This window comes from Gopherus evgoodei, chromosome 2 (assembly GCF_007399415.2).
Source record: "Gopherus evgoodei ecotype Sinaloan lineage chromosome 2, rGopEvg1_v1.p, whole genome shotgun sequence".
NCBI lineage: Eukaryota > Metazoa > Chordata > Testudines > Testudinidae > Gopherus > Gopherus evgoodei.
The window spans coordinates 21,989,093-22,014,867 of NC_044323.1; the positions used below are offsets into that span (position 1 = coordinate 21,989,093).

Here is a 25,775-nt window from a genome sequence, read left to right on the forward strand (position 1 = left end):
GTTGTTAATGGCTCCCAATCCTGCTGGAAAGGTATAACAAGTGGGGTTCCGCAGGGGTCTGTTTTGGGACCGGTTCTGTTCAATATCTTCATCAACGATTTAGATGTTGGCATAGAAAGTACGCTTATTAAGTTTGCGGACGATACCAAACTGGGAGGGATTGCAAATGCTTTGGAGGACAGGGTCAAAATTCAAAATGTTCTGGACAAATTGGAGAAATGGTCTGAGGTAAACAGGATGAAATTCAGTAAAGATAAATGCAAAGTGCTCCACTTAGGAAGGAACAATCAGTTTCACACATACAGAATGGGAAGAGACTGTCTAGGAAGGAGTATGGCAGAAAGAGATCTAGCAGTCATAGTAGACCACAAGCTTAATATGAGTCAACAGTGTGATACTGTTGCAAAAAAAGCAAACGTGATTCTGGGATGCATTAACAAGTGTGTTGTAAACAAGACACGAGAAGTCATTCTTCCGCTTTACTCTGCGCTGGTCAGGCCTCAGCTGGAGTATTGTGTCCAGTTCTGGGCACCGCATTTCAAGAAAGATGTGGAGAAATTGGAGAGGGTCCAGAGAAGAGCAACAAGAATGATTAAAGGTCTTGAGAACATGACCTATGAAGGAAGGCTGAAGGAATTGGGTTTGTTTAGCTTGGAAAAGAGAAGACTGAGAGGGGACATGATAGCAGTTTTCAGGTATCTAAAAGGGTGTCATCAGGAGGAGGGAGAAAACTTGTTCACCTTAGCCTCCAATGATAGAACAAGAAGCAATGGGCTTAAACTGCAGCAAGGGAGATTTAGGTTGGACATTAGGAAAAAGTTTCTAACTGTCTGGGTAGTTAAACACTGGAATAGATTGCCTAGGGAAGTTGTGGAATCTCCATCTCTGGAGATATTTAAGAGTAGGTTAGATAAATGTCTATTAGGGATGGTCTAGACAATATTTGGTCCTGCCATGAGGACTCGACTCGATGACCTCTTGAGGTCCCTTCCAGTCCTAGAGTCTATGAGTCTATGAATCTATAACAGCTGGTAGTAGAGTCCAGAGTGCATATTTGTCTGCATCCCTCTGTTCAAAAGGAGAAGCGCTGGGAGCCTTGTTCTTTTACATTCTCTGTAATCTGAAAGGTAGAAGCATACTGTTATCATGCCATGCTTTCCATGGCAGCAGTGGAACTCTTGTGAATTCCTAGGAACCTGCAAGTGGAGCAAAGGTAAAAGCTAAAAAAGCAAATGGCAAAATTGGGATTAGACTTTTTGGAGTAGTACTTGTGACTGCACTGGAGTGTCTTGAGGACACGCTGCAAGACAAAGGCTACGTCTTCACTACCCGCCGTATCGGCGGGTAGCAATCGATTGCTCGGGAATCGATATATCGCGTCTCATCTAGATGCGATATATCGATCTCCGAACGCGCTTATATCGATTCCGGAACTCCACCAACCCCATTGGAGTTGCAGAGTCGACATGGGGAGCCGCGGACATCAATCCCGCGCCATGAGAACGGTGAGTAATTCGATCTTAGATACTTCGACTTCAAGTACGTTATTCACGTAGCTGAAGTTGCGTATCTGAGATCGATTTTCCCCTGCAGTGTAGACCAGCCCAAAGAGGTAACGTGTAACTGTGGGGTGCAACAATTGAATAGTGAACTCCAACACTGTTAGAGCTTTCTGAAAAGTAAGGCTACTTTTGCTTTATGTTGGAGTCTTTTAGTCAGTAAAACAGTACGCTGCCAAAGCTTCTACCTCTGATTAAGAATCTCTATATTGTGAGATTTGAAGCTACATTAACTCTACACACTATAAGTGAAATCAGCAAAATATGCAAGTCTCCTCTATGTATTTAATCTCTTATTTGTAATGTAGAAGTCGGCTTCCTCAGTGACTTGATCTCAGGCTCCATTAGTAGGTGATTGTAAATAAATGAGCTTTTGTATTGGCTTCTAGCTATAAAATGGAGATATTTGCTTAACTTTCCTGATGGATTTTGGAAAGATTAATTATCCTTACTAAAGTTTATACTGTACACAAGTACATGTATTTACTAGAAGGATATGGACAAATAAATTGTAATGCGATTGACTTAAAACGGCATTCCAGAGTTTAAGTTTCATTTGAAAAAAAACTAGGACAAAATTTTTCAAACCTGAACACTGAAGTCAGTGAGAGCTGTATGTTTGAAAGCAAAGTAAACTGAATGAGCTCTAGTCCCTTTTTACATAAGGGCAGTCTGTCTACACAAAGGGTTTCCACACCTGCTATGCCGGTGTAAGCGAGGTAATGTAGCCGACTAGACGAAGACACCTGGGGTCAGTTACCAGCTCAGCAACTGTTTTTCTGAGTGATCTTTGGCAGGTCATTTTCCTCCCCCTGCCTCAGTTTACTTATCTGTTAAATGGGGACAATCTTACTGACTTCTTCTGTAAAGCACTTGGGAGCTCTGGATGAAAAAGCACTCTAGAGATCTAGTATTACACTGTTGCAAAAAAACTCCAGTATGGGAAAATCTTTAGTCCTTCTCTATATGAGAAAGTCATAACAGTTCAAATTACATTGGGCTTTAAACCAATTAAACTATCCAGTGAATACCAGTGTGTGGACACTCTTGTTTTGGTTTAAGATGGGCTTATTTTGGTTTAGTTTAAACAGATTCCTATTGACTTAAGCTAAATCCAAATAGAGAGAACTTGTTGAAAATCTTTGTCAACTTCATTCTGACAGAAAATTGGGTTTTGGATTTACAACCATTCATGAAAGTCTCCACTTTCCTTCAAATTTTGATATATTTTTTTTAATTGGAAAACCAAATACCTGAAAATGAGAGGGAAAATCAGCTGAAAACTTGTTGGCTTCCAGCCGAAAGCAAATAAAGAAAGTTGTGTTTGGTTTTTCAGTAGGGAAAAAAAGTCAGTTTTATCCTGAAAACTCTGACAGACACAGAATTTGGTTTTGGGCAGTTAAAACTTTCTGCACAAAATACACCACTTTCTGACCAGCTCCCGAAATAAGTCTGGTTTAAATTAAAATAAGAAGCTTTGCACCAGTTTAACTAAATAGGCAAAGAAATAACCGTTTTGGTTAAAGTGGTGCAGCTTTATTGTGTGCAGACAAGGCCTCAACTTCTAGCCTCCATTGCTCCCAGAGTAACCTTCAAATTGTGCACCAAACTTAAACCATGCGGTCCTAACTGCTTGAAACACTAGCTCACAGAGCTGTGAACAACTCAAATCTTCTTAGTAGCTGTAAGGTTCAGCTTCCAACATTAACTATTTCATTTGCACTGCTGCTGTAGCTGTATTGGTCCCAGGATATGAGAGAGACAAGGTGAGCTAGGTAATTTCTTCTGTCCCATCTAGTGGCACCGACATCACTTAAAGGGAGATTATGAGTCTCCTCTACAGCCTTAACTAACAGCCAGTTAGCTTTTAGCTCATGCAGTAGAGGTTCATGCACTTAGTTCCAGAGGTCCAAGGTCTGATCCTATCTGTCGACTACTGGGGTCTGTTGGTGTTACCCCAGCTTCTGGCAAACAGGCTAGGGACACCATCTTGGCTAACAGCCATTGATGGACCTATCCTCCATGAACTTATCTACCACATTCTGCAACATATGTGGAGTTCTGATATCTACAAAAGTAGCCTCACAGAGTGTACTGCAATAACCTGAATGCATTTATAAAAGGGCTGGGTAACTATCAAGCTCTAGCTAAGAAAAAAGTGATTGCAATTGCCTTTTCTGACATGGACTGAAAAAATAAAAAGTGTCAGCTGGGATTCAAAGAGTTGTCCAGGGTCAGAAAGCAACCCAAAATTGCAAAGCTCTCAGACAAAGAATGGGCAAAGGCCCCTCATTAACTGAGTCAGTCATCATATTTCTCCATGCTTCCACCCCCAACCTCTGTTTTGTCTAGATTCTACCACTTGCTCAACTCCAAGTCACCATATCAGCCAGGTTCTGGGAAATCTGATAAAATGAAAGAATGAAGAGACGGTTGTCATCTACATAGTGATAACACTGCAGCCCTTTCCTTACTATTTCCCCCAAGAGAAAGCACGTTGAACAAGAGGGCGAGGAACATCCCCAAGAAGATCATCAAGAGACACGAGCAATCTCCATCTGAACCACAAGTGGGTTAACGAAATCTCATTAAATGGTATCAGAGTGCTAGCAATTTAAAGAAACAGCATGGACACCTGACCTTTGTTTCGAGGTTTAGTGATGGCTCTGTGCTGATGATTAATTACCATTGACCTGAAGGGTTAGCAAATGAATCCTTTCATTATTTGTTCTACAATGAGCCATTTTAATAGACATTAAGACACTCTTAATCTATCATCTAACTTTATTTCCCTCATTCTCTGGGATACCACTTAGGGCTTGGCTACAATTGTGAGTTACAGCACATTAAAGGAGCCCTGGGTGCACTAGCTCACTACCCGTCCACACTGGCAAGGCATGTAGAACGCTCTGACTCCATGGCTAGAGCACTGCTGGTACTCCACCTCGGCGAGTAGAATAACCTTTGATGCGCTCCCGCTGGAGCGTCCCAGCATCAGTGTGAATGAGGTTTTGCATTACTGTGCTCTGATCAGCCTATTGTCATTGTTTTGGATATGCCCTTTGAAAGCTCTGTTTGACAGCCGGCATGCTTATCTGCTTAGACACAAAGCAACTATTACTCTGAAATGCTGTGTGTGTGAGAGAGAGAGAGAAGTAGGAAGGAAGGGGGAGGTCTGCTACTGTCTGAACTTACAAGACAGCATGCTGACATGCTCTCTGCGCCCCCAAAACCCTCTCTCTCTCCCCACATATACACTGTCACACTCTACCCCCTCCCTCATTTGAAAAGCACGTTGCAGCCACTTGCATGCTGGGATAGCTACCGCAATGTATTGCTCTCTGTGGCTGTTGCAAGAGCTGCTAACGTAGCCACACTAGTGTGCTGTCAGCTGTCAGTGTGGACAGACAGACTACAGAGCTTTCCCTACTGCACTCTACGAAGGCTGGTTTAACTCAAAGAGCTCTACATCTGCAAGTGTAGTCATACCCTTAGTAAAGGTGCACCAGCAGAAACAGTTCTCCAAATCCATACTTTCCAGTCAGGGTTTATATTCCATTTTATGCAATGTACATATACTCTGATCTTCCCATAGACTAACCCCCTTTCGTGTTTTAATTCATTCCCTTCAAGCTCTATAAAAGTGCTAGACTGAGATCTTGAATTTCCTTTATAAATAAGTAAATCTTGCAAAGCCTATTCAGCTCTGACATCCTCTCCTCATCTGTGATGATCTCTGCAGAGATGTCTTTCAGTGGTTGACCTTCTTTCAGATGCTTCATAACTCACACAGAGATTGATTGTTTTAAAGTGGAATGACCTTACACCTGATACGAAGAACTTTTCTGTCTTTTCCTTACTGAACACCATTTAGAGTAGGAACGGTAGCTGATGAATCTGAGCTAGCCTAGACCTGTGCTTAGGAGACTTTCATCTTGGCAATATCTCCAAAAATTACCAATTGAAAGTTTTCTTCTTTAAAAAGTGCAAGCAAACAACACACACAATCCTCCATTTTCCTCTTAAGTTTTACTGCTAATTCTCCTCAACTCCAAATCAATGAGTACTGTAAGCAAAAAAACAGACCTGAAGCAAAAGTGTCTCAGCTAGCCAGCCAACCCCTAGTTTAAATTTATTCCAGGTGTGGCACTTTCCTTATAGGAATGTGTGGGGAATTGGATTTGCTCAAAGGATGCTGAGCATCCTGATATATTCAGGAAGGGGGGAAAAAAGTGAATTCCTGAAATGGATCAGCTAATAAACCATTGTATCATTCACCTGAGTCATAACTTATTAAGGAGCTGGCCTACCTTTGCCAAATGAGTTGGTCTGTCCAGCTTCCAGTGGGCATGTGTCAGTCACAAAAACCACCCTGTTCACAGCGGTCACTAACTTAATTACTTCTTGAATCTCAAAAAGAGCCTGGAAACTGAGCTGTTCTCTCAAGTAGTAGTATGTCTAGACCATGGAAAGGCAGCAGGGAGACGCTTACATTGGTATTGCCCATGCTATTTCTGGTCTGTGGAAAAAACAGGGCTTGTCTCCACTTACCGGGAGATCAACACACAGTGATTAATCCATCAGGGGCTCGATTTAGTGGGTCTAGTGAAGACCTGTTAAATCAACCGCTGATCATGCTCTCATCGCTCCAGTACTCAACCAGAACAAGAAACATAAGGTAAGTTGATAGGAGAGTTTCTCCCATCGACCCAGCATAGTGTAGACACTACAATAAGTTGACCTAAGGTATGTCGACTCCAGCTACGTTACTCACATAGTTGGAGTTGCGTAACATAGGTTGACTTAGTCCCGTAGTGTAGACCTGCCCAAAGTCTTCAGGGCTAACAAGCCAATATCTTGTGTGGGCAGTAAAATGCAGAACATTCACAATTAATGCTGAGTTTCAGTACCTCTTAGAGGTCCAATGGGGTACAAAGTGGTAATTAAGGATCTATGCAAGACCTCATGTCCCATTCACGGCAGAAACCACAGAATGATATAGCAATGCCCCGCTCCTCCTCCTCTCTCCCACTCATTGTCCCCTGGCCTCACCAGATCAGCACAGTATTCTCAGTGGTGTTTATTTTATACTGTCCCCAAACTTTACATTTTGGTTGTGTTAAAGATTTTTGTACTGACATTGAGTAGCTGCATTGACTAAATTGCAAGGGGAAAACAGAGGTTTTATCAGCCAGGGGGAATGGCTTGCAGGAAGACATGAGCAGCAGTTCTGTCTTTTTGGCATCCAAATTTTGGTACTGGCATATTTGTCCAGGCCAAATGTGGCCTCTCTCTGGGAAATGCAGAGATGTTAGGCACATGACTCTCAATGCCTTCATTTCTACATTTGATTAATACACATTAGTTCATTTATATAAATGACAACCCTCTTTCTCTCCTCAAAACAAATGCAGACAACTTCCTAGCACGTCTTGATTTTGTAGATTTGGCCATTGTGAGTGGTGGAAACATGTTATTTACTATCCTCCCTTAATCAGCACAAATATTAGTGGGTGAACACACAAACAAACAAATGTTTGATAAATTATTTCACAAAAAGATCATTGTGCTGATAGGATTTCCTGTCCAATAGCTTTGTGTTCTTTGAAGAGCCAGCATCCCAGTGTGAATCCCAGTCTTTTACAGGCTTAGCACATTTGTTTCCATCTCTCTGAGACTGCATGATCAGAACAGAAAAATCATTCAGTTTTGATTACCTTTTTGCTTTTTACTCTTCTTGATTTCTAACTATTCTAGTGGACACTATTTTGAAATGAGACAGCAATACCATGGGTTGGTACCTTCTGAAATCATCTTAGAAACCCAATTTTCAAATGGTATAAAGAAATTATCAGCTGACAGTGAAATAGCAGATGCTAAAATTATGTGAGGGAAAACTGTAGCAAAGGTCCATATGTGGCAGAACTTTCTGAACACTTTTCCTGGTTCAGTAAACAATAAGAGAATGTTTACTCTTGGGAGGAATAAATCAAAGTTATCTATGATTTAATTATTGTCCATGAACATTAGCTACACTTCCTAAAGGGCTAGCTGGGGTAATTTGTATTAAAAATGAATAATGTAGCACAATACTGCATTAATTTAGTCACCTGCTTAAATATTTCTTTAGACACATGAAGAATCTTAAAAGCTATAAAATCAGAATGCTGAACTTCTGGGCTGTTCAGTTTAGGCATTTCAGGATGGCCCATTGGAGGCAAACACGCCAATGAGGACAATTTGAATCTGTGTTCAGATTCTGAAAGCCTAAAGGATGGGAATGAACCTCTCTCTACTTCAAAGAGTAGCCTGAAACATGGCTAGTCTAATACCAAACTATCTTTGCAACCCAAAATTTACTGGCAATCTTTAGAAAAATGATGAGCAATCATGAGCTTGCCCACGTGCCAGTGAGGAACCAATTTTTATCCAGAACCTGAGAATCTTTCAAAAAGGCTTTCATAATTATGGCAGTGCAAAAATACTTTCATAAGAATTTATGAGATAAAAGAAATATGCTTGAAGTGAGAAAATAGGTAGGGATTTAAAAAGTCAAGGTGCAGTGTTTATTATGGTAATACAACATAGTAAGGTTGGCAATAGAAGAGAGAGAGGATGTTGAGTCTGCAAAGAACTAATTTAACAATATGGTTGACACCTAAATGTACATGGAAGACAAAGACAAAGAAGGATGTTGAATGATTCTCAGGATTTTAGGCCTCCAATTTGAAAAATCTCGCAGAGCACAGGCAGAGCAGAACTTTGATCATAAGCTGGGGTAAAGAATTTGTATTCAGATGCTAATTGGAATAACTTATGCAAAAACTGAGGAAGGGAAATAATTTCCTGGAAGTGAATTACCTATTGGATAAAGACGGCACTGTTAGTTTGTTCAGGGCCTGTTCCAGGAAGACGTGCCAGATATGATAACCAGCAATGGAACCAACAGGTACTGACTAGATTTAATAATCACAATACTTTCAGAGCTGAGATGCTGATGTATTAAGCACCTCAGTAAATCAAACAAAAGCTTTTAACTTAAGAAAATCTGAAGTCAAGGAAATGTGAATCACACATGGGAGTTTTGCTTATAATTTTGTTATCTATAGTAAAAAGACCGATGAAAGGGGGACTATTATGTATTAAACCATTTGAGACTGAAATCTGCTTTTAATCTAATTGATTCCAAAGCGAAAGAAGAGCAATTGATTCTACGGTAAGGACATCAAATAGTACCAATGCAAAATTCTTCAAAAACTAAACTGAAAATTGAACTTAAATTGCAGATAGCTTCTTATTTTTGCTTTGAGGTACTGTGTGGATTCCTCAAGTGGATTTGCTGGAGAGCGTTGTGGCTTGTTTTGCTGAAGAGTTACACACTAGAGCACTCATTACCAAAATTTTAAGCCCTGCCATAAACTTACATATTATTGTCAAGCTTTCAGGTACTGATTGCGAAGATCTTTCTCAAATCAGTGAGGGGAAATCAAAACCACAGTAGCATGATGTTTACTTTACTGAACCCGACTATTTCATTAATATAGAGCAAAGTTTTGGCTGTGCAGTCCACATCCATTCCTCCAACCAATGTCAACATCACAATGCAGAAGCCTTATGATAGGGGAAATGATCAGAACTCACCTCCAGATAAGATGAGCTGAAATACAGAAAGAGAAAACTGGCCTCTGTGACAAAATTCCTCCTCTACCTTGGTGGGTCCAGCGCTTATTGGCGGATTTGCTCGCCTCACAGATTTACCCTGTGGGTCAGGAAACAGCCCAGAGACCTTCCCCTCTGGTAGAAGCCACAGTCCAGGTCAATTCCTCCTGTGTTTGATCAGGAGTTGGGAGGTTTGGGGGGAACCCAGGCCTGCCCTCTACTCCGGGTTCCAGCCTAGGGCCCTGTGGACTGCAGCTGTCTAGAGTGCTTCCTGGTACAGTTGCACAACAGCTACAACTCCCTGGGCTACTTCCCCATGGCCTCCTCCCAACACCTTCTTTGTCCTCACCACTGGACCTTTCTCCTGCTGTCTGATAACGCTTGTACTTCTCAGACCTCCAGCAACATGCCTGCTCACTCTCAGCTTCTTGCACACCTCTTGCTCCCAGTTCCTCGCATGCACTTCCTCTCCTCTGGCTCCTCCTTTGGCCTGACTGGAGTCCTTTTGTAGCATCAGAGGGGCCTTAATCAGAGTCAGGTGCTTAACAGCCTCACGTCACTCTTAGCAGGTTAATTGGAGTCAGGTGTTCTCATTAGCCTGCTCTGGTCACTTCGGGAACAGAAAACTGCTTATCCAGTGGCCAGTATATCTCCCTTCTACTACTCTGCTGTTCCCAGCTGGCCTGGGTCTATCACACCTCCTATAGAATGCACAGGAAAGTGAATAGCAAAAGTATTTGTCTTATCTTTGCCCTTATGCAGGAGAGAACGGAGTCATATTTTTTCCTATACAATTTTCTGTGAAGAGACTGGACACTGAACTAGACCAGTGCTCTTCAACCTAAGGACCGAACATATTTATTTCAAAAGATTAAGAGGTCACAGTCAGTATTTTGGGGAAAGTTTTCTCTCCAGTTCTGCTCTTTTCACCCCACTGAGGTGATGCACTGGAGCTTGAAAACACTTGCAAAACCCCTAGTGCTGGGGAATCCCCCAGTCTGAGAGGGGTTGGCTGGCTCCTATATATCTGTCCCTACCACCCCTGGCTCTGGGGGATGACCTGAGGACAGGTAGAGGAAGTGGCTGAAGTGCCCTGACTTCTGGCTGCCCCCAGCTTGTTTATGATGCGTTGGGTGAGGATAACCAGCTGACACAAATTAAAACAGCTCCCAGTCTGCTCTAGCCTGGATTGGAGCTGGAGTAGAACATCGAAGAGCCATAGCTGGCTGTTGGTTCTCAGCTTCACCTCCTTTCCCCCTTTCCTGGGCTGCCCTCAGTAGCTGTGTGGGAAGAAGAGCAGAGCCATCCTTTGCAAGGCACTCCCTCAAGCTCAGGATGAGCCAATTAAGCTTCTATCACCTTCTTCTTGTGGCTCCCAGAGCCTGTCAGGGAAGCAGATGAATAGCCAGTTACTCTCTGGGGGCATCCTTCCTTCTATCCCTGTGACAGAGCAGCAAAACAGCTAAAGAAAGAAAAGGCCACCAGCTTCTCATAGCACTCCTGGCTACCACCAGAGCTGATCCAGGTGCTGCAGGGAAGGCAGGAGGAGATTGTGCCTCCCCATAGCTATGAAGTGGATTCAAACACTTCAGTTTACACATTACCCGGGGCAGCTCAATGTGTTAAGAAAATTTGTTCTTGACAATGCAATTATTCTTGAGAGTCACAATGTAGAATGCTGAGCACCACAAGGGACCAATGCCCGGACACCCCTGATTTAACAATATTGTTATGAATTAAAAAACAAACAAACAAACAAACAATCTGGAGACAAATCAGCTAATTCTCAGCTGAATGTTGTCAAAAATCCTTCCAGGTCAAATGCCAAAGTAGCAGCATGTGGTAAACTTAACCATTATTTAAATGAAAGTTGGCAGAAACCACTGCATCTAACCTGAGGTTTATTTAACTTACATTTATCAAAATAGTCTGGATGCAAATTAACTTTCTTTGTGTAATATTTATTGTTTCAATTTCCTTGAAATGGGCCTGGCAGGCACTTCTCCTACTGCAATGAAATGGTGATATGCTGCAAACATTTTAACAAGGCGCTCCCTACAAGTTTCCAACTCAGTCAGCTGTGTGGGACTGACTGTTAAAATGCACCCCTCTCCTCAAACATTATCCAACAATTCCATACTCTGCTCTTCTCCAACCTCCAAATCCATTAAGTCCTGGCCCAGATCTATGACCTTACACAGAAGGACAGACTAGATAATCACAGTTGTTACTTCTGACATTGGAACATATGACCCACAATACTTCCTCAGAGCATCTCATGGAGGCTCCCCTGACTGGCAGCAAGAGTGTTAGTGGCAGGCAAGCTGTCCTGTGGTTTCTGGCAGTCATCAGTGGTTTGGAGGTGTGGACTTCTCCTATGTGGTGGCAGAGAAAAGGGAACAATTCTCCCTCCCACTCCCAGCTCCTCAAACTCCAGGCTGAATAGGCTGGCACCGGTTGGGAGAAGTTGGCTGCAGAACTCTTGGTGTTGAAACAAATAGGCCCTGATGTCTGGCTACAGCAGCTGGTGAGGGGAGGGATGGGTAGGAATACATGGTTAATCTCCCAGGTTCTCCCTGAGGCACTGGTGGGAGAATCAGGAGGGGAGTTTCCTTTGTACTGCTGCAATAGTGACTAGAGCAAAGCTAATCCTTGTCCAGTTGCCGTGTACTATACACAGTTTACATCTTCGAGGAGATCTTGGACTTCGTTCTCCTCTCACTTACAGACCAGTAACCCTTTTGCCTTGTGATTTACATCAATGTGAGAGAAGAGAACTGGCCCTCAAATTTAGCAACTAGAATGAAACTTTTGGTAAGCTTCACAAATTTATTTATCATGTTAGAATCTGTTCCTTATCAATGTTTTCCAAGTAGTAACATGCCCAGCTCCTTTATTTCTAATTAAGTGTTCTCTTATAGCGTTTGCAGATTAGAATCAGTATGGTAGAATTTCCCTGCAGGCCCATGATGAATATTTCCCCATTGTGGCAGCTGGAAGAAGAGTTCAACTAGAGTCCCACTGCAAACAATTTAATTGGAAGGACACTCTCCACCTCTGTGTTCTTTTATTTCTACTTACCTGACCTATAGCGCTCATCCCGTGACCCTGAGGACCTGCGACGGTGATATCGAGAGGAAGAGGAAGGGGTAACAGGAGTTCGACGTTCTTGTGGCAATGCCTGATCCACCCCTGCATTAATGAAAAACAAATAGTTCTGTTCGGATTACAGAAGATTGTTGTCAATGCAGATTTGAGCACAGAAAAAGCCAACTGAATGTTCAGCTGTTAAACCATTTGATTTCTATTGGTAAAAGCATTGCTAATACTTGGTCAGCTGTTCTGGTCTAGTTATGTCAATGCTGCGGACCAAGCAGTCAAAGGAGCATACATTCTACAAACACCTAACATCAAGGGGGATGACTCCAAATTATGATAAGCTGCATAGTCAACAATATTTAGTTGGAAAAAAGACCACTTCCATAGTTCATGATTATAGAAGTACTGTGTGTAAACGATCACGGTAACTATTGTATTTTGCTTCACTCTAGTTAAGCCTAGAGTGCTAGGCACCACCTTTCTAAAAAGACAAATAGAATTAGAGTAACAAATGATTCTAGGTTTGAGAAACAAACTAAATTGCTTAACCTTTCTCGGTATTTTCTGTCTGGAGAAAAAAATGGAAAGGAGTGAAACTACACACAAATCAGGACCTCACCTTGCATGGTCACAGAAGTAAAAATTAGGGGTCTAGACACATGCTGTGTTGCAGGTTTATATTTTTTATTTGTAGTAATATTTTTTTTAGCTCCCAGAAGTTTCACAGTTGAATGCTCCTTCCTTGGTAGATGAGGGGAAGTGAGCAAAAGTCTGTTTTATTTTTGAGTGACAAGAATTTCCAAGGACTTGATAGACAAAAATCTAAATACCAACTCCACATTCTAGATGTGTTCCAATTAGCACTAGTTGAGTTTGAAAGGACTCTTCCTCAAAGTGACATGTCAATTTTTTTTTAAGTTGGAATTGTACCTTTTACTATTTCTTTGTGATGTAGAAATGGACATGTCAAAATACTGCTGTTATATCTTAACTCAGAAATACCTGCAAAGTCAAGTGTTGTCTTCCCTGGTTTTGCTGGTGGCCCAGTTAGATGTCTCAGAGCATGCTTAGTATGAAAGCTCACCTGAACTGAAAGGGCGAAGGTGCTGACTCTCTAACAAAGGTTTCTTTTATCCAGAATGTTATTAGCAATTGAAATTAAATAAGTGTTTGCATTAAATGAACTGGCTCAAACGCCTTCCTTTAGTTGCTCGGCTTTCATGCTACTCTCTTATGTCATTTCACTAGCTCTCTAGTTACTGGTGTCTTCCAGGGCAGGCAACCTGAGTTCCTAACGTAAGGAAACGAACAGAAGCAAACATTCCTGACCTTGTATAGATTGTGAAGAAGACAGAAAGGGCCCATGTTCCTGTTTTTCTTTCCTTAGCAGGTCACCAAATCAAGAGCAGAGTTTGCTTTGGTCAAACTTTCTAAAAAGTTTAAGTCAATAATGCTGTTTAAATCTGTGCTTCGATGCACTATGTGTTTTTTTCAACTATCATTTTGGCTTTCTAAGGCTGTGGTAATAAAATATTTTTTGGAAAAACTTGTATTTTACTTAAACATTATTGAGTTGGTTTACAGGCAACAGCAGTACCTGTATTGTAAAATTTTCCATCAGTGGACCTGCTCCCCAATATGCGCTAGCAGATTAGAGGTATTGGGGAAAGAAATAAATTGGGCCCAGCTATAAAAATGTAAATGGATGATTATAATGAAGAAAGGGATTATGTTTAGTTAACAAGAAAAGAACAAGTAAGGGCCTTTAGATGGAGCAGGAAAAATTTAATTCAATACTAGAAAACCTTCAACTATAAACAGGCACAGAATGGAACAAGCTGCTAGAGGAGGCAGTCGATCCTCTAAAGCAATATTTTAGACTAGACTATATATCATATATACTCTATCATAAGGCAGTTGGTTTATAAGTTGACCCCCACAGGATGGATACGTAAAAATGGAAATTTTTTAAAACCCGTTCATAAGACCCTATAATTCAGGGATTAGCAAACTTTGGCTCCCGGGCCATCAGGATAAGCCACTTGGGTGCCCAGATGGTCTGTTTACCTAGAGTGTCCACAGGCACAGAGGTAAACCTACGTAAACAAAGTGTCCCAGCGCACCAGCTGCTTACCCTAACGGGCCGGGACAGCAAATGGTGGGGGAATTTTTTTGGGGGGGAGAATCTGGGAGTCAGGGGAGTGACCCCTCCATACCCCAGCCCTAGCCCGGGACCCCCACACTCTCCCCATTCCATCCCTTCCTACCTTATCTGGGGAGGATGTCTCTGACCTGGCTGGAGCTGCTCCGGCAGGCCAGACTGGGCGGCATGGCCGCAGCATGTTCCAGCAGGCTGAGCTGGGTGGCATGGCTGCAGGGTGCTCCGGTGGACCAGGCCGGGCAGCGTGGCCGCAGCATGTTCCAGTCACTTTGGGTTTGTCTACACAAACATTTAGTTCACAACCATATGAGGTGTGAATCTAACTTGCACCAGCCTGCTGTGGACTAACTGTCCATCTGGACCCTGCTAACATGCAATGACAGTTCTGTTAAAATCCTTTGATCCAGCTGCAAAGAGGACTAGATCAAAATGAAAAAAACTGCAAAAAAGCTGATCCTCCACCAGTCTGTTACAATAATCTATAATATGTGCTTGATTGATTATTCCCCATTTTTCCCTAAACATTGTAACCAGAGGGCAAATTAATATCAAAACACTCAACAGGACACATTCATTAGTATATAAAATAACCTCACTCTATATAGTGTAACACAGAGTACAGAGATATAAAGCATCTATACACTGACACTTTTGTATGAGAAACAAGAGCTAAACTTGTACAGAATGTTAAATACCATGCAACCCAGGTCTGTAGTAAACTATCTCTGACCTGTGACATGCTGTACTTGTCCTGTGACTGGAAAGGGACTTTATTTCCACTAATTCTGTCTGACAAATTTTAGTGCACAAAAAGGTGAATGAAATTAGCACCAGTGACTGACTTGCTTCGAAATGACTGACTATTCTCTGCTCACTGAATGTTTTTTCAAGATATGCAAAAATGTATTTTGAACAGCATTATTTTAAATACAAAGATCAGAGATCAATGCCCTATAGGCACCAAGTTACATCTAAATGTTCTTCTGCGTATTAGTGAATGGCCTTGATTTTAACTCAAATTTCATCAGCTGTTAACTGCTTTTTCTACTGCATATACCGACTTTAGCTTACAAAGCAATATTGAGGAATATAACCTTATATAACAGCTATTTAAGAAATATATTGCAAGTTGTTAACATCATTATAAAATATATATATGGAATGCAGGAAACTGGAGATAGTCTCCATGCCCTTTCCTAGTTCTCCTTCACCTCTTCTTCCTCCTTTCCAGTCTTTATTGCTTCTTGGTTTTAGTTTAATTGTAGTGCTAAGTGCTGATAATGCATCCTGTGTAGTGGTAGCTGCTTTGCCCTATCAGCTGGAGGGCAATTGTTTCTTTAGCTATAGCTGACATATGTCTTTGATGTTTCTTTTATTACTTTGGGCTGACTCTATCAAAATCTTTAATTTAAAAATATTTAAAAGCTGAAGCAACTAATTTAAGAAAGACAGAAGGCATTCTTAAGCAGAGGTTGAATTTCTTCTTCTAAAACTAACCTATTATATATAAAACCCTGGGAGATTCAGCTGTAGACAAAACCAACAACTTCAGGGGACTGGGGGAAGGAGAGGGAAAGGCAAGCGATATTTGGAACATAGTTTAAAATATTATTTACTATTAGATCAACTGCTTTACAGAGCTTCTCTGAAGTGATTGTTGTGTCTTTAAATCAAAGCTGTGTGACGAATGCATTGTACGGTGTATGTACGTGTTAAATGTCATGCCACCACAACTGTACTTGTTATATCTCATATTGCTATAATACAAGTAAACAGTAACTTCCCTGGAAACCATGACAGCCCATGCTAAATATTCATGTACATTCACCTACAAATGATATGCAAGAGATACTCCGGCCTCTATACTCTTTGTAAGCACAGTGGTGCAGTACTCCTGATGAAACATCAACAGGACTAGGTTACCCTCCATATTTATTTCAGCTCACAGATATGATTGCAAATGGGTTCTCAATTAACATGGCAAAAGAGCAGTCATAAATTTGATATAAATTGTAGAAATGGTGGCATGGCTCTGATTCTCATATGCCTTCATAAATCAAATCTGATTCAATAAACCATCAGGCTGATCTAAGCCAATAATTAGGCTGTAGGAAATTAAGATTTACCAGCAAGTCACTTCGCCTTTCTGTGGCTTTGGCTATATCTAGACTATGAGCTAGGGATGTATTCCCCTGCTCGTGTACACAATACTCGCTTTCTCTCTCACCAAGCTAGAGCGAGTTTAAATAGCAGTGTAGCTGCAGTAGTATGGGTAGTGGCAGTGGAGGAACGTCTGACGTGTGCCAAGTACATACCCACTGGTTTGTACTCAGCATGGCTCAGCCATGCCTCTGGTGCCATTATAGGTGCTACTGCAGTCACATTGTATTTATGGTTGTGCTAGCTGGATGAGAGATAGCACAAGTATGTGTATGTGAGCAGGAGAATAACACACCTAGCTCGTAGTGTAGACATAGCCTTAGTCATATTCCTAAAATGGGAACGATGACACTAAGGTTCTTTTGAAAGTCCTACCCTAAGTGAAAGTCACATGGGATTTGTGCTCCTAACACACTTAGGTGCTTTTGCAAATCCCACCCATACCCATCTTTGTAAAGGGCTTTGAGGTCAATCGATGAACATTTCCCCATAAATGTTAAAATATTATTAGGGCATGTACAAGTAGCTCTGAATTATTTTAATCCCAGAATCAAGCTTTATTTAAACATCTTGCAGTCTTTGCAACCGAACTGTATGCAGTGCTATCCTTGTGCATGACAAACCAAAAGTGAAATAGACTAGCTTACTTCCATTGTCAAAGATGAGTAATGTGCACAGGGTAAACCACATTAACAGTAAATAGCAAATTTGATGTAAAAAAGTTGAAATTAATAACACAAGCAAGGAGATGTTCCCTTTAATTTAAACAGAAAACTACTTCCACATACAGAATTGGAGGGGCTCTTATATGCTAAACTGTTTCCTAGGGCTTCTTTACAATAGACTTTTTCTTAACATTTCCTGCCATTCTATACTGGTGGTGCTCCAGCGTTCTCGTAGATCTATGAAAGGAGTGGTTGTTGCCATTATAATCACTTTATTTCACATTTTAATTAGACAGAATAATTAAAGCACTGGCGGCTGGACTACTCTGTTGCTGTCACAAATGGAACTACATTGGTTGCAGCGATGATAGGAAATTATGAAAAAGAGTTTAGCAGAGACACAGCATTTGATTAAGAGAGAATGAACCACCTATGTTCAAACTGTTAGCCTGAAAGCTTAATTGTTGACAACACCTTCTGTCTGTGTTGTGAATAAGCAAATTTCCTGGCAACATGATGAAAATAAACTGGGCAAAAGCACGGCTTACATAGGATGCAGACAATTTCGTTACTTTTCTTCCAGGGAGGGCTCCTAGCACACACTCAGCTGTCCACACACTATCATACATAGAACTGACTGATTGAGTTAATCAAGATAATCTTCAGAAAATTATTCTGAAAAAAACTCTAATGTAAGAAGAAATCATTCAGCTGTTAGCAGTCAGAACCGCTCCTTGAGCAGAAGGCCTGGGAGGGAAGATCAAGGTCACCACCCCCATTTTACAAGTAGGGGAGGCTGAGGCTAAGAAATTAAGTGACTTGCATACGGTCATGGTCTAAATCAGCATGGCAGAGAGGATTAGAATCCTGGTCCCCTAGCTGCCAAGCTGATTAACAGCATCTCTCCGGCAAGTTACTTTGTTCTGCCAAGGCTCAGTTGCTGAATCTGTAAAAGAGGGAAACAGGCCTGGTTTAATTCTTATACCCTTTACATTTCAGATTTCAGCACCTGTAAATATCCTGCCCCCTACTTTACAACATACTAACTTGCCAAGTAGGGTGATCAGATATTCTGATTTTATAGGGACAGTTCCAATTTTTGAGTCTTTTCCTTATATAGGTTCCTATAACCCCCCATCCCCGTCTCAATTTTTCACATTTGCTGTCTGGTCACCTTGTTGCCAAGTAAACTTTGGGAAGTCATTTAAGGCCTGAAGCAGAAGATATATAACACCCTCAACTCCTATTGAAGTTAAGGACTCCCAGGCTGAGTCTAATCCACTAGATCAGTGGTTCTCAAAGCCGGTCCACTGCTTGTTCAGAGAAAGCCCCTGGCAGGCTGGGCTGGTTTGTTTACCTGCTGTATCTGCAGGTTCGGCTGATCACGGCTCCCACTGGCCGCGGTTCGCTGTCCCAGGCCAATGGGGGCTGCAGGAAGCACTGCAGGCCAAGGGATGTGCTGGCCGCTCTTCCCGGAGCCCCCACTGGCCTGGAGCGGCGAATCATGGCCAGTGGAAGCCACAATAGACCGAACCTGTGCACGCGGCAGGTAAACAAACCGCCTGGCCCACCAGGGGCTTTCCCTGAACAAATGGTGGACCAGCTTTGAGAACCACTGGCTAGATCACATTACAACTCTTCCCCTCCTATTCCCACATCTGTACCAGGCAGAAAATGCCCCCAAATGTTTTAGGGAAACTCACTGTGCTCCTTTCCTAATTTAGCAGTACAAGAAGTGTGCTATGGTTTTAATTTGCTAGCCTCAGTTTATCAAATAAGGAAAGTGGCATAATACAAAGGTTCCCAAACCAGATATTCAACAGTTATAAAACAAATTTAAAATGAAAACAATCCTGTGCACAGAACATCTGTACCTCTAATTGATGTTCTGGCAAATACAGCTTGAGGAAACAAAAGTTACGTGGTAGAATTGTTTTGTTTTCCCAAGAAAAAGTGACAGCAACCTTTTTCTGAGACTACTGAACACAACTGAAACACCTCCACTAATTTGCATCCATCTGCTTTCAATAGTATTGTTAACAACATGTAACACTTTTCAGGGTACAAAATCATTAACTCTTTTAATCCCTGCAACACCCAGGTAAGTATTATGGTGAAACTGATGCTGAGAGAGTTGCTCAAGGCATCAGAGAGAAAACTTGTCATAGCCTGGACTAGAACTTGTTCATAGACCAGTGCTCCAAATCAATGAGCAATGCTACTTGACATTAACAGGAAACTGATAACAAAGAGAAGATCCACAGTTGATTAGCCTTAGGCCTTAATATGGATTCTTTCTGTAGTTTTATTGTATTCATAATTATTGATCGGATAATAATATGGGAGCATTCTGTGGGACAGACCATCTCCATTATGGTGTGCTTGTAGTCACAACAAGTGCAGTTGGGGGTGCGGCAGCTGCTCAGCTTCCACAACAGAATCCTGAGAGGACCTCAGGCAGGGCCTACTCCACTGCGTTTCTGGGAGTTTTGAATGCTCTCCTCATCTAGATATGTCTGTGGGGGGATGGACAAGCTCCACGGTGCACCAGAGCATGAAGGAGTTAATGAATTATCCTAGAGACAAGAGCAGAAGGCAGCCCCATCCCACATCATCTTCAGCAATTTCACGCCTGGACAGAGGGCATACAAAGGAAAGAAGGAAGCTTCAATGCATGTCCTTCCTGGCCTCAGGGAAGGTAAGTGGTGAATCGACAAGCCAAGAACTAGGAATCCCAGGCTCTTTGTTGACTTACTAATGATCTGTATGTCAAACAGCAGGAAAGGGATGAATTCTGACCCCTACAGAGGGCATGTGCACTATGTCTTAAACGTCTACAGGACCATCCAGAGGGCTGAGCACTGGGATTTAACTGAGTTATATACAGCAAGTCAATGGCACAGCCAGAACTAGAAGGCCTGTCAGTCTACAATGCTTTAACCACTTTATTCTATGAAATCCCCTCTGCAGCATCCATCTGGGAGACACTAGAGACACACTTGGTTCTTTTCAGTTATTCATAAGAACGGTGATTTTTTACTTCATTCTTATTTGGACATGGTCAGTAATAGGTTTCCAAGTGTTGCCTTAGGCCATGGTGCTTTTCCATTAACCATGTTTATGTACTTTATTGTAGTAGATGCCCAGAGGCCTTCAGGAGAGAGATGCTTATAAACAAATATTCACGTGAAAATATACATTTCTTGTGCTCACCAAAACGAAAGTAAAAGAGGGGCCGGTTTGCTGCTGTGCTGGCCGCTCGCTCTCTAGCTGCTGCTTCCCGGATGTCACAGACCCCAAAGTTGGCAGTGCGGAGCATTCTTCTTGCGGCTCCTTCACTGTGTTGCAGTCTACACCGTACCGCGGCAGCTCCATTCGCTGCTGTAACAAGTTGAAAAAAACTAATTAATTCACGTTTAGTTTTTTTACATTTGTTACAGCAACGAATGGAGCAGCTGCCCCCATGCAGTACAGCACACACACATACAAACAGACACTACGGTACACTCACGGAGCCACATGATCAGTGTTCCGCTCTGCCAACATTGGTGTTAGTAATGTTAGCAAAGCAGCAGCAGGAGGACTGGATGCTGGAACAGAGGGGAACTGCCTTTTGGTTTACTTTCCATTTGGTAGGCGCAGTTGCAAAAAATGCAGATCCCATCCCTTTCCCACGCCCTGGCTCCCACCAAAAATGTATTGTGAAATTCAATCTCTTTATTGTTAATATTTCTAAAACATCCTCCCCTTATAATGGAGAGTTCTAGTACCAAACCTTATAAATGTTTGCAGTTCCCCATGAAAACAGAGTACAATAAACAAATGAGTGACATATTGGATAATAGGACAACAATGTTCAAGAGATCTTAACAAACACCTACAGGAGGCAGCCCTATTTGGAGAAGATTCATCTCCCCAGGGTAGGAAGCAGGGACCCTCAGCCATTCAGCTAAGTAAAGGTTGAGAGAAGAAATACCACAATACCTCTTTACCAATTTTGTTTTAAAAGCAACAAAGTGGGGAAAAAACAAAACAAACAGAAAACTACAAACACAGCGGAGACCTATGGCATAAATAATCTCAGTTACAGCAGGAATATACTGTAATTTTACAATTTTAATATCCTTAGTGCAATAAAATCATTCATTGCAGTGCTGAAACAATTTAGAGGCAAATTTCCCTGCCCACTTTTGCAAGCAAAGGGGACTCAGCTCCACTGGATCTAGATAGAGGAATGCAAAAGAAAGCAAGGCCATCTCTGCAGCATGGTTCCCCTTTTCCTCCAGTCACAGGAAGTCCGGCTGGGTCCACTGCAGGATTCTGGAGGAGAGGGGGAAGAGCCTCTCTCCCCTTCCAAAGGCAGAGGATATCCACTGAGATTTCTGCATCTGAATAAAGCAGCACTAGGCCACTTCCTTCACTGATGACAATTTTGTGTAGGCTGCTTAACCAATGGCTAAACAACCTCTGCAGAAACCATACCAGTTGGTGAGGATCCAAAGACCCTCTGCCTTCACCACAGATTGCCAAATTCTAGCTCTCTGAGAAGAGAATTTGAAGGAAACTCTTTGTAGGCTCATCTCAAAGGGTTCTCTGCCTCATCCCTTTCCACATTACATGGGTGTCCGCTTTGGAGGATACAGTTTGCCCTAGAAATTGAAAGCTCTTTGGAGAACAAGCTGAGAGACAGCAGGACAACTGACAGTGCTCAGTAAATACTACTAATAAAAATATGAATTATACCAGTTTGCAGAAGGTTTTGGGGAGGTAATGGGGGAGTGAGTAGAGGTGCACAGAGTACACAGGTTTCAGTGAAGCAGATTACAAAGTGTTGTATACACTTCGATAGTTTAGTAAAAATGCTGACTGCACAGAAGTTTAGGAATCTTGTAGGATTATGGGGTGTTTTGTTTGATCGGTCTAGTTTTATAGCTGTTCCCAACAGCTAGCAAATGTCAAGATTTGTCAAGACCCCCCAAACCATGCTGCACCTTTCTGGAGAGCTGGGATGGCAACAGCTAGGTCTGTAATGCCAAGCTTTTTTATTATTATTATTTTTTAGATCTCCTGAACTTTGGGGGAAGAGCCAGTAAAGTCCAAGGACACAAAAACAGTATCTTGCTGTAGTATGCACATGTGAGCAGATTAAACATAAACCCTAAACTACACTTTATGGTAATTACCCAGAATTTTGTAAAGGAAGACCTGAACTATGGCCCATAAAATTAGTGTAGGTAGACACTGATTCCTGAGTTGAGCCCCACTGAGGTCATTGGACTCTGTATAAATACAAGAGTCTTGCATGGATCCTATTACAAGACTGGGGCTTATGCTGATGTACACAAATCCATATTTGACTTCACGATTCAGTGATCTCACATAAAAAAAAATCAGTGCAGCACTGGAGAAGATGATGTGAAATATTTCTTTTCTTATTTTATTTGCAATTTATATATGGAATACTCAAATTAAGAATTAAACCAATGTGTACTATATACAGTCTAGGTGTCTGTGTATGCCTGTGGGTGAGTCTAGTTTTGATTTGTATCGCATCCCTAAGGAAGCAAGAAAAGGGTTAACCCAAGTCTCTAGAAAGGATCACAGGTGCTTGCCAATATTGCAGGAATCTGGCCCAAGTTGAGCTGTGGGGGATGACTGTTTCTCTTGTCTTCAGGCCTGACAGACTTAGGCTGGAAGTCCTGCAATGGAGCAAGCCCTAGTACTGATAAGCAGTCTGTGATAAGCCTAACTCCTTTTCCCCACTGTTCGGAGACCTTTGTTTGGCTTAAGTGTTAGAGGGTTATGACAGTTTTGTAGTTTTTTTTTCATTCCTTGGAATAAATAATGGCTAACTCAAGAGCCATGGCTAATTTATTTCCTGGCCATGTATGTCTGGGCATCCCCCAGTTATATATGTATAAAATGTAAACACATCCAGGCAGACATACATATGTATACACAAAAGGATGATGGGAGCTCTGTATGTACAATGCATAACAAACAGGTTTGCTTCTGCCACAGATACTCCTTCCAATATACAGATTTTTATTCTGGTAGCTATCTATGTACTTGACAACTTTATACATTGCTGGCACAGCTATACATACCCGGAGGTTGTGGCAGATATGCCCCAATTAATTTTGATCTCTTCTTTTCATATCCCTTCTGTGTGATGTCACCTGCCAAGAAAAGAAAAGGAAAATCAGTAAGACTTGGAAAAAGACACAGTCTAGCTGCTTAACGGAAGTACCATATGCTTCACCACCATTGCACTCTCTGTTTCTCTTGACAATTATAATGAACAAATGAAAACATAGTATGATCATTCATTCTGGTATGATCATTCTACCCAGAAAGAACTAATTTATACCATTTTGGCAAGTAAACAGCTAGCCTTGATTTATTCCAGCAGTGGGGTATAGAAGCACAGTGTTTCAATCTCATTTTGATATGTTGTCATACAAGGCTTTCAAAAACTACATAGACCTTCATTAAGTTAATCAACAATGGATTATATAAAATACTTGGGCCCGTGATGGCTAGCAAAACTCATTACAGATTAGCATTTTCTGTCATTAATGAGATTTTTCTAAACAAGTATGTAGGCCACAAAAGATTTCGAAGTGCTGCTACACTGCTGCTGTAATGTAAACATTTGGCTTAGCTCCTAAGCACCACTTTAAGAAAAACAATGCAGCAAACCCACCAAACATCCACTGTCAAATAGTGTTGTGTCTTCTAGAGCCTCTGCCTAACACTGCATAAAAAGCATCTTGAAACTTCCAGACTCAATTGTCCAAGGGCTTGAATAACCCATAAATCCACTTAATTGATATGTCTATTTACTGTATCTGCATTTTCCACAGATGATAATTTTTAAAAGATAAGGATTTAAAAGCTTTTCCACAAAGGTGTTCCACAAAGAAATGGCAGATAAGGGGAGGCTGGAGGAGAGCATATGTTTTCTGTCTAGTTAAAAGTGGAGAAGGGTCTCCCATCTATATTTACTGTTCAAAATATATAGTTAAACATAATTAAAATATTGAATTAAAGATAATTAAAATCTGCATTTTGTCTTTTTACAAAAAATAGATTTATTTAATAATTTCACTGTGGCTAATTCTCCAAGTGTTCAAAACTGAGACCGGCTTAAAAAAAATAAAAGATTTTAAGAATAACAAATTTGGTGGGGGTGGCGCTGTTGCTTTCTATTTTATGAATCTTTGGGGTACACCTGGGTTTGTTTTAAAACTTTGCTCTGTTAAGGGCTAGAAACTTACTTTATAAATAAAAAGCAGCGAACAGTCCTGTGGCACCTTATAAACTAACAGACATATTGGAGCATAAGCTTTCGTGGGTGAATTTTGTTACCCATGAAAGCTTAGGCTCTAATAGTTCTGTTAATCTATAAGGTGCCACAGGACTCTCTGTTACTTTTTACAGATTCAGACTAACGCAGCTACCCCTCTGATACTTTATAAATAAAAATAACAACACTGAGAGTCCCACATAATCACAGGATTCCAGGAGCTGAGGCTTTAAATATAATACCAAATACTGTGAGACACATGATAAAGCAGAGAGTTAGTAACTGTGACCCAAAAATCCTTTAATGCCAACTGGCAAGGAGATACATAGGGGTTACAGGCCTTTTATGGGCCTGGTATGTATATTCTAGTTCACCAGAGTGACATGTGAGGTCTTGACTAAAAGCTTGTGTCACTCTAGCCATCAAAATAATTTGTTCTTAAAGTCTGCAGGTATTGATCACCAGCAAAGGTGAAAAACAGGTCTTCTGCTAGACAAGATATGTTTATTCATCTGTCTATAAACTTGAGTATTGTTTCATGCATAATGGTTTTCATATCATCAGCCTGAACCAAATGCAAATGAAGGACTGTAAAAACTTCAGAGAGAAACTAAGAGAGAGAGAGAGAGGCTGCAGGGAAGGAAGAACCTTATCTGGAGGGGCGCTTTAAAGGTTTGTTAGATAATAATTGGAGGGGGGAGCAGAGACGATACCCAGGCAGCCTTCACTAACGAAGTAAAAAGACAGAGATTTTGCTTCATGAAAATGGGATCTCAGATGGCCTGGTTGAAAATGCTGAAGAGAACTTTGGATGAAATAAAACTTCTTCAGACAGGAGCTAAAACCCACTTCATCTGTGGGTTAGTCTCTAAGGTGCCACAAGGACTCCTCATTGTTTTTGCTGATGCAGACTAACACGGCTACCACTCTGAAATCAGACAGGAGGTGAATCTGTTGGTCAAGTTTAGTCTGTAGAAAGTATGTTATTTTGTTTTATATGTAACCATTTGTTTCCAATATTCTTGTTCACTATTACTAGAATCTGGAATCTTTGATAATAAACTTATCCTTGTTTTCACTATAAATCTATGAACTGTGTGTTGAGCAAAGTGCTAGTCCCAAGCTAAATTCCTTCTAAGCTGTGCAGCCAGGAGAGAGGCACC

At 41.4% G+C, this 25,775-nt stretch overlaps 1 protein-coding gene across 6 annotated transcripts in view; it reads right to left on the reverse strand.

Moving 5' to 3' along the window:
• Positions 1–25,775, reverse strand: part of DIP2C (disco interacting protein 2 homolog C) — a 479,785-nt gene that overhangs the window by 173,168 nt on the left and 280,842 nt on the right. For 4 of the 6 annotated variants that reach the window (XM_030550129.1, XM_030550130.1, XM_030550128.1 and 1 more), the window contains exons 2-4: positions 23,411–23,482; positions 20,517–20,684; positions 12,300–12,410 (exon numbers count right to left, since the gene is read on the reverse strand). In XM_030550129.1, coding sequence (XP_030405989.1) covers positions 12,300–12,410; positions 20,517–20,684; positions 23,411–23,482 — 351 coding nt within the window. The remainder of the gene's footprint in view (positions 1–12,299; positions 12,411–20,516; positions 20,685–23,410; positions 23,483–25,775) is intronic. The other 2 variants (XM_030550132.1, XM_030550131.1) reach the window with 1 other exon arrangement.